This window comes from Elephantulus edwardii, unplaced genomic scaffold, assembly GCF_000299155.1.
Source record: "Elephantulus edwardii isolate Elephantulus edwardi_28Jun2011 unplaced genomic scaffold, EleEdw1.0 scaffold00090, whole genome shotgun sequence".
In the NCBI taxonomy this organism is placed as follows: Eukaryota; Metazoa; Chordata; class Mammalia; order Macroscelidea; family Macroscelididae; genus Elephantulus; species Elephantulus edwardii.
In genome coordinates, this window is record NW_006399840.1 from 5,823,825 (window position 1) to 5,841,037 (window position 17,213).

A 17,213-nucleotide genomic window follows, 5' to 3' on the forward strand; every position below is an offset into this window, starting at 1 on the left:
GTAACACTTATCGACTATATGATAAAGCCCTCATGCACAAAATGAATATTCTTATTTAATCGGCATTTTGGAAACACATTTATAGGCCTAGGAACTACTATGAAAAAAATTTTGATTGTATTTTTAAAAGCTTTACTTTTCTTTATATTTTTGTGTGTATGTGTCTGTTTCAAAGTAAGCAAGAATGCAAAGCCATTGATTAAAACATTGATAAAGACAATATGTATGAAAGATAATGTAAATGAAAGATTGTATCAAACAATGTACATGAATGAAACAAAATATAAAGAAATTACTATATGAAAACCAGTACAAATATTTTAAAAAGCTCAACAAACATTGCTTAGTGTTATATATTTAAGGGAACACTTATTATTCTATTGTATGAATGTGGTGATTTTAATGAATATTGTGGATTTTTTTAGCAGAGTAACATTTTAAAAAAACAATTTTCAGGATATTTAATTTTAAAACTTCTTAGAAACTCAGTGGCATTTTTTGTTGTAGTTAGGTGCTGTTGAGTTGAGTACAACTCATAGCAATCCTATGAACCACGGATCTGAACCAACCATAAGAACAAGAGATCGGAATTCTGTCCTATCTTATACCATCTTCACACTTCCTGACACACTAGAGCCCATTGTGGCAGTCAATCCACCTGCTCAAGGGGCTTCCTCTCCTTTGCTGACCCTCCACCTTTCTAAGCGTCAAGTTTCTCTCCACGAAATAGTCCCTCTTAGCAATATGACTAAAGTATGTGAGGTGAACTCTCATCATTCTTGCCTCCAAGAAGCACTCTGGCCGCACCCTCTCCAAGACATATTTGTTCTTTTAACTGTTCATGGGATGTTCATTGCTCTTCTCCAACACCACAGCTCAAAGGCATCAATTCTTTTTCTGTCATCCTTAGTCATTGTCCAGCTCTCAGATGCATAGCAAGTGACCAGAAAGACTATGGCCTCAATCAAATGCATCTTTGTCCTCAAACTGACATCATTACTCCTCAGTAATTTAGAGAGGCCCCTGACTGCAGATTTCCCCAGTGTAACGTGTCTCCTTAGTTTCCTGACTGCTCATACCAAGGGTGTTAATTGTGAATCCAAGGAAGATGAAGCTGTTGACAGTTCAAGCTCTTCTCTACCATCATGTTACTGCCTATTGGTACAATGATGATTTACTGAACACTTATCTCACTCATTGGTATCAAGTTGTGACTAACTCACTCACTGATCTGATGAACTTTTATTGGATTTCCAAGGCATGGTAGGAGACTGTCCATCTGTCTCCTGAAGAGCCATTGATCTGTTACAACTGCCAGGGAGGAATGGTCTTTGACTTAGCACTGCAACTCCCTATGAACATGTTTTATTGTGTGCCTTTGGGTAGAAACCAACTAAAAACTGACCCTCGATAGATTTTCAGAAGCTGTAAATTGCAAGGGAGGAGATTGTCCATCTTTCTCCTTTGGAGCGGCTTATGGATTCCAGCAGCCTTCCTTTAGGTTGGCAGAGCAACTTCTTATAACCAAGCCACCTGGACTCCCTTTGCAGGTATAATCAAGCTAAAATGAGGTCAAAGTGGATTAGGCTATACTTTAGCCCAATGACTTATGTCTTTAGAAGCAGAGAGAAATCAAGACACAGGGCACAGGGGGAAGACATCATGTTACAACAGAGACAGAAATTGGAATGATGAGTCTTTTATATAAAGAATGACGAAGATGGCAGTTACTAGAAGCTAACAAGAGGTGAGATAGCATATTCTCCCAGAGCCTTCAGAGAAGTGTGCCCTTGCCAACAACTTCAAGTTTAGACTTCTTGTTTCCAGGACTATGACAATATATTTCTATTGTTTTAAGTTTGTGGCACTTTGTAATGGCAGTTAAAAGAAACTAATTCAGGTAATGTTACAAATGGAAAGAGCTTTTGAACTAAGTACTTTCAAAATTGAAAGTAGATGCTGATATGTGCCAGTCCCTGCCATGATTTGCCAATCAGGTTGGCAGAAGACTTAAAAAGCCCAGTTTCCATTGTCTTAACTGCCTTCCTGATGGTGTATTAATGGAGCCGAACTTAACAGACTGCCTCTGTTCAAGATCTTGCCCCATTACTGAGTAATTATATCTCCTTGCACAAATTTTCATTTTGATTCCTCAGTTTTCATGTCTTAGAGTGGAATTAAAATAATACCTAATTTTTTGGGGAAGAACTAAATGTGTTAATTATATAAAGTGTAGATCCTGGCACACAATACCTAGTCAATAAATGTTAATTAATTTTTCTGACAATTCACCAATTAATTTTAATATCTCCAGGTTATTATTTCTCAAAGGTGCTTCTACATTTTTAGGGCATCTGATTGATAGACAGTATATTTTCATTAAGATAAGATTTATTTTGCTATGATTTCCCAGTTGTTCTTCAGTAGAAAATAGATTTAATGATTTTTTAAAATTCAAATATTTTAGAACTGTTCAACTCCCTGACCCAGAATATCTCTTGCTTGTTTACTTCTCCTAAACATTTCTCTTCTTGGTCAACTAATCTATTGTGTTCAACCACTTTTCTTGCCATCATTTATTTGTATGCATCTCTGGGAAATCCCCCTTTGTGAAGATTCTTCTCATGGTTCTCATAACCACTCACAATTCTCTAGTTGTGCTCTAACTAGCTACGTGGTGGTGTTGTTACTTGCCATCATTGTGTGGAAACCTGACTCATCACAACACAACAGGACTGAAAACTTCCCAGTTCTGTGCCATACTGATGATTGATTGCAGATTGAACAGTTGTAATTGATGGAGTTTTCAGTGGCTGATATCAGGGAGTAGATTTCCAAGACTTTTTTAGTTTTTAGTTTTTTGTTTTAGTCTACAGCTACACTGAAATCTGTCTGGCATCCTAGCAACATGTGGATTTACACTGTCTATGGATGAAGTGTATCAGCAGGGACTACAACCTGGGTCTCTCTCATGGCAACAAAGTCTCTACCACTGAACCACCAATGCCTCTTTAGATGGTTCCACTTTAGTCCACTCATTTTAGAAATCTCTTGAGGAAGCATAAAACTCAACTGCTATTCAGTATATGTGTAACTATTTATGGAGCGTGGGTGCAGGAGAGAGGAATGAGGGCCAGAGGCCAACCACAGCGAATGCTAGCCCTGGTACTAAAACACAGCCCAAAGGCTCATTGCTTTTCCAAGCCTTAAACCTCAAATTTCTTGACCAAAGTAAGTTGAGAATGTTGTCCCAAATTGAAGGGACAATGTCACTAAGGTGTGATGGTGATAACTAGAGCTTGGAGCAGTGGCTATTTAGCATGGAAGTACTGTAGTTTGAATAATAAACACAGTCTAATCTTAGGTCTCCTTAGCTTTTATAACTTTGTTTAAAAATGCTAATGTATTTAGAAATAATTGGGACAACAGTCAAGTCACCTGTGGAAGCTGGTTAACTGAGGTCATAGTCTAGAATTAGGCCTTTAACCTTGCAAGTTATATCAGTCAACCAAATGTAATTATTTTCAACGACTTGGTCAGCAAAATGAGAGGATCCTTATTAGATCCATATTAATCAATTTCATGAGTCTTATGTATCAAACCACAATCTGTGTTAGGAATTGTTAGTGAAAAATAGAGTGTTAGACAAAGCAGAAATTTATTTTTATCAGTTTAATTTCTTCTGATTTGAAATTTATATTGGAGACAAATTTTAATTGGAAGTCTGCTGGGCAAGCATGGCTTATACCGTACGACTTGGTTATCTAATGTAACCCACTTGAGCAAAGGACTTCATCCAGATTTTTAACCAGCATCCTTCCTCGGGGTCACTGGTTTTCATCTTCTAACTTTAATGTTACTTATTTAGAGATAGCTTAACTGATCACCAAGCATTAAATTCCCTTAAAGGAGTACATTCTCTTTATGACACTTAGATAATGTTTTGATTTTAAAACAGCTTCCCTATTTCCCTCTCTCTTTTTATTAATAAAGGGAATAACTTTGTTATCTCCCTAGATCTCATGGTTTACATCTAGTTGTTGTTGTTGAATACTGTCAACTCAGAATTGACTCATGGTTGACCCTCCACCAAGTTTTCAGAGGCTGTAAGTCACTTGGAAGAAAACTGCCCATCCTTCTCCCAAGGAGCAGCTGGTGGATTTGAACAGTGAGGCCCTGGGATTGCAGCAGTTTCTTACTGCTAGGCCACCAGAGTTCCCTAGTGAGCACTCAATACATGTTTTCCTAGTTCATACTATACAACTACATTACTAAAATTATTAAATACATGTTAAAATTCATTATGGAATTAATTAGTTTGTTAGATGGATCTCAGTTGAAAGCGGAGAGTACCAGAGAAATGTTGGTGTTTCATTGACGAGGGGAAGACATTGGTGTGGATCACAACAAATTGTGGCTAACTTTGAGAAAAATGGGAATCCTAGAACACTTGGTTGTGCTCAGGTAAAACCTATACACAGACAAGAAAGCAGTGGTCACAACAGAACAAGGAAAGACTCCATTGTTTAAAATCAGAAGAGGTGTACATCAGGGATGCATCCTATCTCCTTATCGTTTCAGTCTATATGAGATCATCCAGGAAACTGGACTTTATGAGCAGGAACGTGGTATCAGGATAGGAAGAAGTCTCATCAACAACCTGCGTTATGCAGATGACACAACCTTGCTTGCTGAAACTAAAGAGGACCTCAGGCAAGGTGTTAGCTCTTTCAGATAAAGGACTGTAGTCTTCAATATGGAATAAAATTCAAGATCAAGAAAACAAATATTCTCACCACTAGGCCAATGGGCAGCATCATTATAGATGGAGAATAGACTGAGATTGTTAACAGCTTGAGCTTGCTTGGTTCCACAATCAACATGCTTGGCACCAGCACTCAGGAAATCAAAAGATGACACTGGGAAAATAATGCTGTCAGGGACTGTTCCAGAGTACTGAAGAGCATTGATGCCAGTCTGCAGATTAAGATGTGTCTGATTCAGGCCATGGTCTTGGCAATTACTTGCTATACATCAGAAAGCTGAACAGTAACTATGGATAATAGAAGAAAAATCAATGCGTTTGAGTTGTGGTGCTGCAAAAGAGTACTGAACATACTGTAGACTGCTAAGAGAACAAACAGGTCTGTCTTGGAGAGGTTGAAACCAAGCTGCTCCTTGGAGGCAAGGCTTTTGAAGCTCTGTATCACATACTTTAAGTATGTTGCCAGGAGGACCATTGTTCTTGGACAGTACAGGAGAGGAAGACCTCAGATGAGATGAATTGACACAGTAACTGTGGAAATGGGGACAAATGTGTTAGAGAGAGTAAAATTAGCTCAGAATAGGGCAGCGTTCAGAGCTATTGTTTATAGAGTCACTATGAATCATAGGCAACTCAAGAGTACATAACAACAACATAAATTACTACACCAAGAATGAAAAAAAAGAATAATTGTATAGTATTACATTCATTGTAAAAAAGGTTTTAAGTTCTTTCCTGAAATATAATGCTGTCAGTGATAGGATTATAACCATATACATACAAGACTTGTTAAGACAACTGCTACTGAAATTTATGCACTAACCACTAATGCTTAAAATGAAGAAAGTGAAGATTTCAACCAAATTCTGCAGTATGAACATACATTCAAGGTACAATAATAATAAGTGGTGACTGGAATACAAATTTTAGAAACCAAAAAAAAGACAGATTAGTGGTTGGAAAAGATAACTAACAATAGAAATGAAGTTGGATATTGCATGGAAGTATTATGTACAACTGAAGACTTATTCAGTGTAAATTAAATACCCCTTTAAAAAAGAAAAAACATCAATGGTACTATATAGGTGGACTTCCCTAGATGGAATGTACAAGAATCAAATAGACCTATGGGAAGAGACAAAAAAGAAGCTCAGTACCTCAATGAGAATGAAGCCAGGGACTGAGGAGCAGAACACAAACTGCTTATATGCAAGTCCAAGCTGATGTTTTACAGTCACTGTGTCAATCAATCTCTTTGAGGGTATAACTTTATTTCTCTGATCTTCCACCTTTTCCAGCATGATAACTTTCCCAAGGACTGGCCCCTCCTGACACAACCCAAAATATGTGAGATAATGTTTCACTATCCTTTCCTCTAGGGAGCACTCTGCTTGATACTTCTTCCAAGATAGATTGGGTATTTCTTTGGCAGTCCATGGGATAGTCAATATTCTGTTATAACATCATAATTCAAAGGCATTGTTTCTTCTGTCTTCCTTATTAATTGCCCAACTTCCTAATGCATAGGGAGCAACTGAAAATACCATAACATTAGCTTCCATAGGGTTCACCTTAGCTTTTAAATTGACATCATTGCTTTTAGCCCTCTAGAGAGGTCTTTGGCTGCAGATTTTCCCCAATGAAACATATCTTTTGATTTCTTGACTGCTGCTACAATGGATATTGATTGTGGATCCAAGTTAAAAAAAAAAGCCCCTGACAACTTCAATCTTTTCCCCATCTATTATAATGTTTAAGGAGTTGTGCTGCCAGACTGAAGGTACACAGATCGAATCCACCAATTGCTCCATGAGAGAAAGATGGGTAATATCCTTCCATGCAATTAAACAACCTCTTAAAACCCACCAGAGGGTCAACTATGAGTTTGTTCTGCCTCAATGGTACATAAAAATATCATCATGATGTTACCTGTTGGCACAGAAGTGAGGGGTTTTGGGTTTTTTTTCATGTGGAGATATAATTTATATGTTCACAGCTTTAGTTTGCTTGGCTCCACAGTCAACACTCTCGGCACCAGTAGCCAGCAAATTAAAAGACGTATTTCCATGGGAAAGTCTGCTGTTAGGGACCTCTCCAAAGTACTGAAGAGCAATGGTGTCTCTCTGGAGACTAAGGTGCGTCTGATACAGGCCGTGGTCTTTGCTATCACTTGTTATGCATCAGAAAGTTGGACGGTGACTAAGGAGGATAGAAGGAGAATTGATGCCTTTGAGATGTGGTACTGGAGAAGAGTATTGAATGTACCATGGACTGCCAAGAAAACAAACAGACTCATCCTGGAGAGGGTTAAACCAGGAGGCTCTTTGGAGGCAAGGATTCTGAGGCTCCATCTAACATACTCTGGACATGTTGTAAGGAGGGACCGGTCCTTGGAGAGGGGCATCATGCTTGAGAGGGTGGAGGGACAGCGCAGGAGGGGAAGGCCCTCTATGAGGTGGATTGATTCAGTGACTGGGGTAATCGGGATGGGTGTATTGGAGACGGTGCGATTGACACAGGGCAGAGCAGAGTTTAGGGCTGTTGGTCGCTATGAGTGGCAAGTGACTTGACGGCACATAACAATAACAACAACAACAACAACAACAACAATGTGTTTTAAGTCTTCCTCACTTTATACAAGCAAGGTTGTGTCATCTGTACATTATCTGTTGTTGACGAGTCTTTCTCCAGTCCTGACACCATATTATTTATTCTTCATGTAGTCCAGCTTCTTTGAATTATTTGGACAGTTTGAATAGGAGTTGAGAAAGAGCACAACCCTGAAACACTTTCCTGACTTTAAACCATGCTGTGCTTCCTTTTTTTTTTTTTTTAAAAAAAATAAATAAAAACCAAAACAAAACAACACAAGCCCAAAACCTGCTTCTTGGTCTATGCTACTTTGTGGGAGAATGATGAGGAATCTACTCTTTCAAAGAAACTGTATGGGCAGTTCTATTCTGTTCAAGAAGACTGCTATGAGTTGGAACCTACTTGGCAGTAGTGGATGGCTACAGGTATAACTGTGAGTTCACTGTGGTTAGCATGAATCAGTCATTTGACCGAGTGCCATAGCCCAGGTGTAGGCAAATTTGCAAAGTACCCCAAGAAGGCAAATGAAATCAGCAAGTTTTTCAAAAGAAAAAAAAAAAAGTAAGAACAAAGAAAGAAAAACAAAAAACCAACCATGTTCATGCTCTGATTCCAGAGAGTAAAAAGCCTACGAGAGGGTAAGATATTATTCTGAAGTTAAAGACTTTATCTCAGTTCCTAAGTAAGTGGTTGAGTGGTAGAATTCTTGCTTTTCATGAGGGGTAAATTACTGACCAACACACCTAACGCATAGTCATCACTTGTCTGTCAGTGGAGGTTTGCTCATTTTTATCTGACTGAACACATTTCAGTGCAGTTTCCAGGTTAAGATGGATTGGAAGGAAACGTCTATTGATATATTTCTGAAAATCAGCCAGTGAAAAGCCTATGGATCTACAACAGGGATGGCACAGGACAGGCTATTAGCAATCTGTGCTGTTGTCCATGATTTTGTTGGGAGTTGGAAGCTAACTTGAAGGCAGCTAACAACAATAACAAGAGCTGCTCCTCCATCTGGTTTCCAAGGCTGTATAAATATTACTGGAGGGAACTGCCTGTCTTTTTCCTTCTGAGTAGTTGGTGACTTTGAACCACCAACCTTTCAGTTAACAGTGCAACAAGTAATGGACTATGCCACCAGGGTTTCTTGATAAATTATATAGCCAACTGTTTAACAGCAATCAAAATGAAAATTCAGATGCTTTCTGAGCCCGTATTTTGTGCCAGTATGTCAAGTGGTTGTGGGAGATAGTGTATTGCACAGAGAAACATGGTTTCTGTTCTTCCTGAGTTAAGCTCCCACTTTTGAGAAAACACAACAATTATGTCTTTTCATTTCAAATGTAAAGATAGGAAAAGTACAAGGCACTGGAAAACAATTAAATTTGGTATAAGGCGTGGAATAAGAATATCTGTGCTGGTTAGTTTTACGTGTCAATTTGACTAGGCTGCAAGCATAGTAATCAAATATGAGCCTAGGAATTGTGTAGATGTGGTTACTTGGAGTAAAAATTACCCTCCATATTGGACAATGTTTGAGTGAATCGTCTAATTAGTAGAAGACCTTAAGAGCAGAAAATTAGATTTCCTAGAGAAAAGAAGAAATTTTGCCTCAAGAATAGATCTTTAATTCCTAACCCCTGCCTGAGTTTCCCAGCCTCCTAGCTTGCTTTATGTATGGATTTCCGACCTGTCAGCCCCTACAATGGATTAAGCCAAAGCCTTAAAATAAATCCCTTAATATAAGATTGGTACTCTTTTCCTCAGAGAACCAAATTGATATACTGTCTTGTTTGTTGTTGTTGTTGTTATGTGCCATCGAGTCGTTTGCGACTCATAGCGACCCTATGTACAACAGCCCCAAACCCTGCTCTATCCTGTGCCTCTGACACACCCATCCTGATTACCCCAGTAACTGAATCAATCCACCTCACAGAGGGTCTTCCCCTCCTGTGCTGTCCCTCTCCTCTACACAGCATGATGTCCCTCTCTAAAGACCTGTCTCTCCTTGCAACATGTCCAAAGTATGTCAGACGAAGCGCCAGAATCTTTGCCTCCAAGGAGTAGCCTGGCTTAACCCTCTCTAGGATGAATCTGTTTTCTTGGCAGTCCATGGTACATTCGATACTCTTCTCCAGCACCACAGCTCAAAGGGGTCAATTCTCCTCTGTCCTCCATAGTCATTGTCCAGCTCTCTGATGCATAACAAGTGATTGCAAAGACCATGGCCTGTATCAGGCGCACCTTTGTTTCCAAAGAGACACCGTTGCTCTTGAGTACTTTAGAGGAAGGTGTTTGAAAGAAAGTAACAATGCTTAGGAAGGCCTGGAATAAAAAGCAAAACCAGACCATCACATACCTTGCATGGAACCCAGTGTCTGGATGGGCATTGGTAAGAAACTGGCTCAGGTATGGGGACTAGAAAGAAATGGTAGGAAACTGCTTCTGGAAACAAAAATAAACTCTTCAGATTACCATAATCAGATTACCAATAGATCGTGAAGATAGTACAGGACAGAGTGATGCAATTGATAACAAGGGAGTTTAAAATGTATTTAGGCTGGAGAGTGTGAGGAGATTAACATTTCAGAAAGAATATCCAACCCTTATTATTGTGGACAGACGTTGTCGGGAAATGTGCTTAAATCCGAACAGGAAAACTATTAAGAAGCTGTTCTAATAGGGGAAAGGAGTGCAGATCTGTTCTGGAATTTGAAATGTGATTTGGTACTTCTTTTTTTTTTTTTTTTAATCTTTGATGATCTTATCTTACAAAAGATTTGCACAGGGGTTTTTTTTTGTTTGGTTTTTTTTTTTCAATTAGAAATCTTTCTGCTATATTACCTCTTTAGGTTCTCCCATTTACTGGGTTCACTAGAAATTTCTTCTTATAAATGGAAAAATAAATACTGCAGTATGGTCAAGAAGCAATTACAGGAGGCTAAAGTTTTGAGTGCTTGACTTGAGAGCATAGAGGTAAGTAAGACAGCCTTGAATCAAAAGTGGGAAGGGACAAAAGTTGACCTGTGGGAATGGCCTGAAGTTCCACTACATCAAAGCTTCCTCTTCCCTCCTTGCTTTCTTCTCTCCTCTTCCTCTATGCTGTGCTGGCACTCAGGTCTTTGATCCAGGATATGCTGTGTATTTACCAAGCAGGGATCAACATGATGCTGAAGAGGTAACAGAGGTAGGGTGCCTCTGTTCTGCTTAAGATTCCAGGTCGTCCCACGTCCACGCCTCTCCTCCACCCAGAGCACTTTGCAACTTTCCTCCTAAGCCAAGATGACCTGCTCAAGGCGCCTAATTGTCTTTTTTTCATTCAAGCCTTCCTTGACGTCTTCACCTTGGCTCCAGAGCGTTTCCCAGTTTCTGCTATGGGACTTCCAGCTGATGAGAGCTGTCCGCCAGGTCAAGCAGCCCCGGAAGTGGTGGGCGGCTTACTGGTGATTAAAAAAACCATTCTTCAGGTGTAGACTGGAAGAAGCTCTTGTTCTCCTTACCACCGGGGTCTTAGTGCATCAATAGTGGCATTTTCTTCTACAACTGAGAGGTGGGAATCACTAGAAAGGAGAGAATGCCCAAGAACAGGAGTCAAAGACGACATATTATGCAGCAGGCAGGAAAGGAATGGGCCTTAAGAATATAGGGGAGCTAGAGGAAGGCTGGGGGGGGGGTTGGTGGTGGCGGCAGCCGGCAAACTCAAAGGGGAAGATCCCCGGGGGAGGTTGACAGAGGAACTGGGGGGGCAGTATACTATAAGGGAGGGGGACACAGGGAAGGTTGGGCTTGGATGGGTGCGGAGGGGTGAGCCCAGGCTGCAAGGCCGAGTGGGGAAGAGGCGAGAGGGAGGGAATTCGGAAAGGAGGAAAGGCAGCCCTCGGAGGCGAGAGGGGCGAGCCGCGCAGGGCGAGGTGCAGCGGGCAGTTTGAGAAGGCGCTCCACTGGCCGAGACCGTGCCCCACGCCCCCCGCGCCGCTCGGAGGGTAGAGCGAGGGAGGCACACAAAGACATGAGAAGAGGGATTGAGCGAGGCTCGCGCACAAAGACGCCGGGGCGCACGGCCGCTCGGGCTGCACTGACTGCCCTCGCGCCGCGCCGGAGCCCGGTGAGAGCGGAGCCTGGGGCCGGGCGCGCGGCGTCGGTGGCAGCGGCCGGTGCGGGCGGGACCCTACGCGCCCGCGCTCCCTCGGTGACCCGGGCCCGGCCACAGGCGTGCGCGGGGGCGGTGGCGCCCCAGCCCAACTTGGCCTCGGCCTCGCCCTCTGCCCAGCCCGCCGGTGTCCCCTCCTTCCCGCGATTCCGTTTCTTCTCACGCTCCCCCCCATCGTCCGCGTCCAGCCCTGTTCTCCCCACCTTGTAAAACAAAGCCGGGGAAAATGCCTGCCCGTGCGGCTCGGAGCGCGCAGCTGGTCTCTGAATAAGAAGTGAGTACAATGGCGTGGTGGTAAAAAAAAGCTTCAAGTCCGTCTTTTCCCAAAAAACATTTTGAATGCTGCATGCCTCATGCTTCCCAGCGCCTCGCGGGAGGGACTCGGCTATAGAGCAGGAGGTGAGACCCTGTTCCCCGGGACCCCTGTTCTGTCCCCCACCCCGCGAGCTCCTGCCCCTGGCAGACCAGGAGGTCTGCAGCAGCTCCTCTCCAAACCAGTGGACGCTTCCCACCTTGCTTCCTTTCTAAGGTGCTGGGTTAAAATCTGCATTTTAAGCCAGATCTATCCCCCTGTATTCTTCTGGCCGCTTCCTCCGTTTTCCACCAGAAAAAAAAGCCCTGGGCTTTTACATCTGCCTTGGGTTTGTATGTGGAGCACCTTGAGGGAGTTTCCGACAGAGGAGGGAGCAGCCCCTAGGAGTAGCCTAAAGACGCCTAATGACCCCAATCGCACTTGTTGCTGGTTGTATGGTGGGAGTGGGACAGGCAGTGGTGCTGAAAAACGCTCTTTTTTCATGATACCCCATCACCAGTCTCCACATCCCTGGGTAAGGATGAGGGACCAGAATTAAGAGGAGGCTATGATGTTCTGGTGTTGGGGACCAGGGCACGGGTGGTGATGGTGTTAGGAATGTGTGGAAGGGACGAATCTTCATTACTTTTTCTAAGGGGCTCCCCCACACACATCAAAGGAGGTTTCCTATATAGAGAGGAAAGGTGTTGTTTTTAATTTTGGTCTTTCACTAGACTTTTTGCCCATCCTGCCTGCCAAATGTGCATTATATGTATTTCAGCTAATTTAAAATATAAGGCAGTATCTTAAAATAATGAAATTCACACATACAGTTATATATATATATTTTTTTTTTCTGTCTACTTCCCCCCCCCCGAAAAAAAGCTTAGTTTGGAATTAGAATTTTGGGGAAATGAGATAGTGTTGGAGGTGAGGGTTCCCACTTATATAGACCAGAAACCATTGATCTGAAAAATCAGAAATAAGAGAGCACAGAGAAATGGAGGGACTGAGAGCTGCTTCAGAGAGATGTGATGCTTCTGTGTGGCTTTCTGCTTATTTCATCCGCAGAATGGCTTGATTTTAGATGATGATTTTAATTTTTTCACTCAGACTCACCAAGCAGCTTGGAATGGGGGAGGTGAGTCTGCAGCTGAGGGTGACTTTAGGTCATTATCAGCTCTTCCATTATGAACATGTAAAAACAGTTACAAAACCCAACATTGCAAATGTACACAGAGCTGCTTTTGAATGGAGTGGCTTTATAAATGTCAGATTGTAAAGGTAACTGCTCATTTGTGGCTTTCTTTAGGGCAGGTGAATCTGTATGAGGAAGGAGACACATCACTACCTGCATGTCTGAGGCTGAACCATAGGGAATTGCAATAATGAACCATGAAGCCTGGGGACACTAACCTTCTCAGAACTCTGACTTCACCTCCTCACAACCAGAACAATCCCCAGTTTTGCCATTTGAGAGGTTCCTTGTCACCTGTCATCCTTGGACAGCCCTACTTAGCTTTATTTGCAAAGCTTCATTTTCATTGGCAACCAGAGGAGCTCAAACTCTTCTAGTCTTGTTCACAAGTCATTTCATGTTCTTGCAGAATATTTGGAGTCCCAGTTGCACAGTGTTTTAGCAGGAGATAGGGGGGCAGTCTCCTTCCTTATAAATGTGCAATCTTGGAAATCCTATGGGGCAGTTCTACTTTGTCCTGTAGAGTCCCTATGAAAGAGAATTGACCCCACAGCAAAGGGTTTGGGGTGGGGGCAGGGCTGGTAAGGTATTTGGACACAATTTCATGAGCTCTTTTTACATACTTACCCAACAATGTCTTTCATGTCAGATTGTCATTTCGTAGAACCTATTATCTGTATTGTTGCTCTGAATTGGAATTGACTTGACAGTAGTAGGTTTTGGTTTGTTTTGTTTTTATATTACATATGCTACAGTAATTTTACTTTTATGTACAGCAGTTAATGGACTTTAACTTGAGTATACTTGGTTGAGCTGGCAGTTTTTTAATGGCCTATATTTTGGCCCTTCTGTTTACCCTTTTGGTTTAATATTGCTGTTGCAATAAAATACTCTGTAGTAGGTATTTTTATAGCAAGTGGAAGTTGCATGTCTTGTATTTTCTAAAAAAAACCCCCAAAAAAAACCCCAAAAAAACCCCAAGTCCAACAGCCCAAAGTCCCAAACAAACAAACAAAAACCCCATTAATGATATTTTTGAATAGTTGAAGTGAAAAAAGAAATGGACTTTAAGTCATTTTGGAGTGTATTGGGAATTTCTGAGAGAACACATAAATCCACTCCTAAAGAATAAGTAACTTTGTACAAAGCATAGAGGGTTCAAGGTATGAGTTAAGATTTAAAATTTTGTGTTCTTGATTGTTCACTGTGGAAAGGGAAGAGTATACCTTGTTTTTGGCTGTATATCGGTTTTTTTGTCAACATGGTAAGCAATAACTTAAAATTATCAAAGATTGAATAATGAAATGGAGTGAAGGTATAAACACAGTCCACTGTGGAGAATAAAAAAAAAAAGAAATGATTAAACTATCAAATAGTTTATCGTCTTGCTTTACCAGAAAATTAGCAATTATTTCCTTTACATCTTGATATTTGGAACACAAATGCACGTATAATACAATTCCCTTATTATAATGAATTTTGGAACAAAAATAGAGAATGCTTTCTTTAAACAGTTTTAAAAATTGTGATATGATTTAAAAAAATACACACAAAAAACCTGTGATATGAGTGCAAGTTTATAGACCCTATTTGTCAATCACTCGTGTATTTTGATCCATATTATCATTTACAATACACACAGTACTTTTCATATTGGTTGCTAATGATTAAAGTCCTTCAGAACAGGATACTACATTAAAATAAAATTTGTCATTCATTTGGATCCATGAGTGCTTAAATACTTAAGTTTAGTACTAGCAACTCTTAGTTGATGAATTGAATTGAATGAATGTAGTTAAGTCTTTTGTTGACTAGCATAGTGAATAGAGAGAAAGTGAAAGGCCCATTTTTAAAAGAAATAGATTAGAAAAATCTAAGGCACTTCTTGTTTTTATTGCGTCTTGACCTGCCCGCCCCGCCCCCCCCCAGCTGCTGTTCTCCAATTGGAAGCCCAATAGCAGCAGAGAATGAAGTCCCAGCCTCTTTGCCTTTGTTCATTATATATGGTCCTTGATATAGAGAGTTTGGTACCAGAGCTTTAGTCAGGAGAGGGAGTGGTGTTGAAACAACTTTTAGGGAAATCAGAGCCATTGCCTCTCTGAACTCCTCCAACCTAACCCTTTTTCTCCTCTGTTATCAGTGGCGGCACCGGACTTGCTGGATCCTAAATCTGCCACTCAGAACTCCAAGCCAAGGCTCTCATTTTCCACGAAACCCACAGTGCTTGCTTCCCGGGTGGAGAGTGACACGACGATTAATGTTATGAAATGGAAGACGGTCTCCACGATTTTCTTGGTGGTTGTCCTGTATCTGATTATTGGAGCCACTGTCTTCAAAGCACTGGAGCAGCCTCATGAGATTTCACAGCGGACCACCATTGTGATCCAGAAGCAAACATTTATATCAGAAAACTCTTGTGTCAACTCAACTGAGCTGGACGAACTCATCCAGGTACTGGCACAAGTAGACTTGTAACTCTTTTTCCTCTAAAGAGAAAGAGAGGGTGAAAATAGGTGGCTGTGACTTATACACAGTATGGTTCTTATGACTAACAGGGGTCTGATTTCACTTCTCCTCTTAACATTCCACCTCCACTCTCTCCTGGTTTCCTTGTCCTCCTTTTTGTTTTTATTTCCCCTTTTCTCACTTTTGCCATCCTTTCTTGTCTCTTTGACGTCTCTCTGCTCTGCAACTTCTCATCTTCTGCTGGGAAAAGGGCCTTAACCTTTGCTGAATGTTCTCATGGATAGGATGATGGTGGTCCACTGAGAAAACAGTGCTGTGTGAAGTAGAAGGGGGACAGGAGGCAGAAGACTGCTCGAATCTGTGCAGTGGACATCATAATAAGATGGCAAAAAAGAGTTTGCAGTGGTTGTTCCTTATGCTTAACTCTTGTAAATGCCTTTTGTTGGATGTAGAAAGTTGAAAGGATTCATTTTTATTCCTCTAAATTGCAAAAGCAACTTATACTACATAGAAAGCTGGATTTGGGGAATAAAAGTTAATTTAGTTTTACTCCAGAATAGCAGACTGATAAGCTTCTGGAAAAACATCTTTAAAAAATGGATCCCAAAATGATTTAAAATGTATTAGATTTTTAAGAGAGACCATGTTTTTGTTGTAGATTTCTTTTGTGTAAAACTGTTCATTGGTAAAGCCAAGAATTTTGTTTAAGAAGAAAATTCAGAACTTTCAAGCAAGTAGATATGTATTTGGTTGTTTAAATATCTTACATTTTCCTATGTATCTAACTTTTCTTACTTATTTTGAGTCAAGTTGGAATGAAACATTTATGAGTCATCTTCTGAGCACATTCTTCCTCATTTTATGATAGTTTTTACATTATTTGAGTGAGTTGGAATACTAGATTAAAATAAAACTTATCATTTATTTGGATTCAATTTCCTTTTTTTTCATATTTTAACTCTTTAATTTAGTTTGCAAATTCAATCTTTGCTCTTCAGAGTTCTCTTTGTGGATAGAAAGCACAAAGTAACTCAATAATGTTCTTTAAAGACTGTCCAAGCCAGTATTTGTGAAGCCCATTTAGTTCTCATCCCATTTAGATACTTTTGTATCATGTCTTTTAAACTTAAATTTTAAAAAGGACTAATTTAATGCATATAGAATAATTTCTCTACCTCTTTTAGATGGTAACACATTTTAAGAAATGTGTTTCAAACTCCAGCAGGGTATTTTACTAGAGATGCCATCTTGAACAAGTAATTTTTCTTAAATTTGAATAATCTATCTGGAATGAAGAGATTATATATAACTATCACCTTGAGAATTTGGTTACTGATTGAAAGGTTGGCAGTTCAAATCCATTCTGAGGAGTCTTTGAAGAAAGGGCTGTCAGTATACTTCCAAAGGTTACAGCTTTGATACCCCTCTAGCCCAGAGGGCTATGTGCAACACATGTAGTCACCATGACTTAGAATCAAGTAGAGTTTGGTGTTTTTGTTTGTATTATTAGGTGTAAAGAGACACTACCTAAAATGCATTTAGATGCTCAAAAGTGTTAAACTTTTTCTTTCCCCTAATTAAATTGTAACCTCTGAGACCAATAGTAGTTTGTTGTCTTTAGCAAGGAAACCAACCCAGCCAAACCTAGAATACCAGAATATTTAGAGGAAACTAGGTGAAACCTACTAAAATGTCTCACTGTGCAGTGCTCCTAGATTGATTCAGATCTCTGAAAATCATTTTTGTTTCA

General features: G+C 40.5%; 1 protein-coding gene across 3 annotated transcripts in view; it reads left to right on the forward strand.

The window, feature by feature from the left end:
* Window positions 1-17,213, forward strand: part of KCNK2 (potassium channel, subfamily K, member 2) — a 453,725-nt gene that overhangs the window by 171,697 nt on the left and 264,815 nt on the right. The window contains exons 1-2 of one of the 3 annotated variants that reach the window (XM_006890557.1): window positions 11,686-11,781; window positions 15,138-15,448. In XM_006890557.1, the coding sequence (XP_006890619.1) occupies window position 11,781; window positions 15,138-15,448 (312 nt within the window). In that variant the 5' untranslated portion in view covers window positions 11,686-11,780. Of the gene's footprint in view, window positions 1-11,685; window positions 11,907-15,137; window positions 15,449-17,213 lie in introns of those variants that run through there. The other 2 variants (XM_006890555.1, XM_006890556.1) reach the window with 2 other exon arrangements.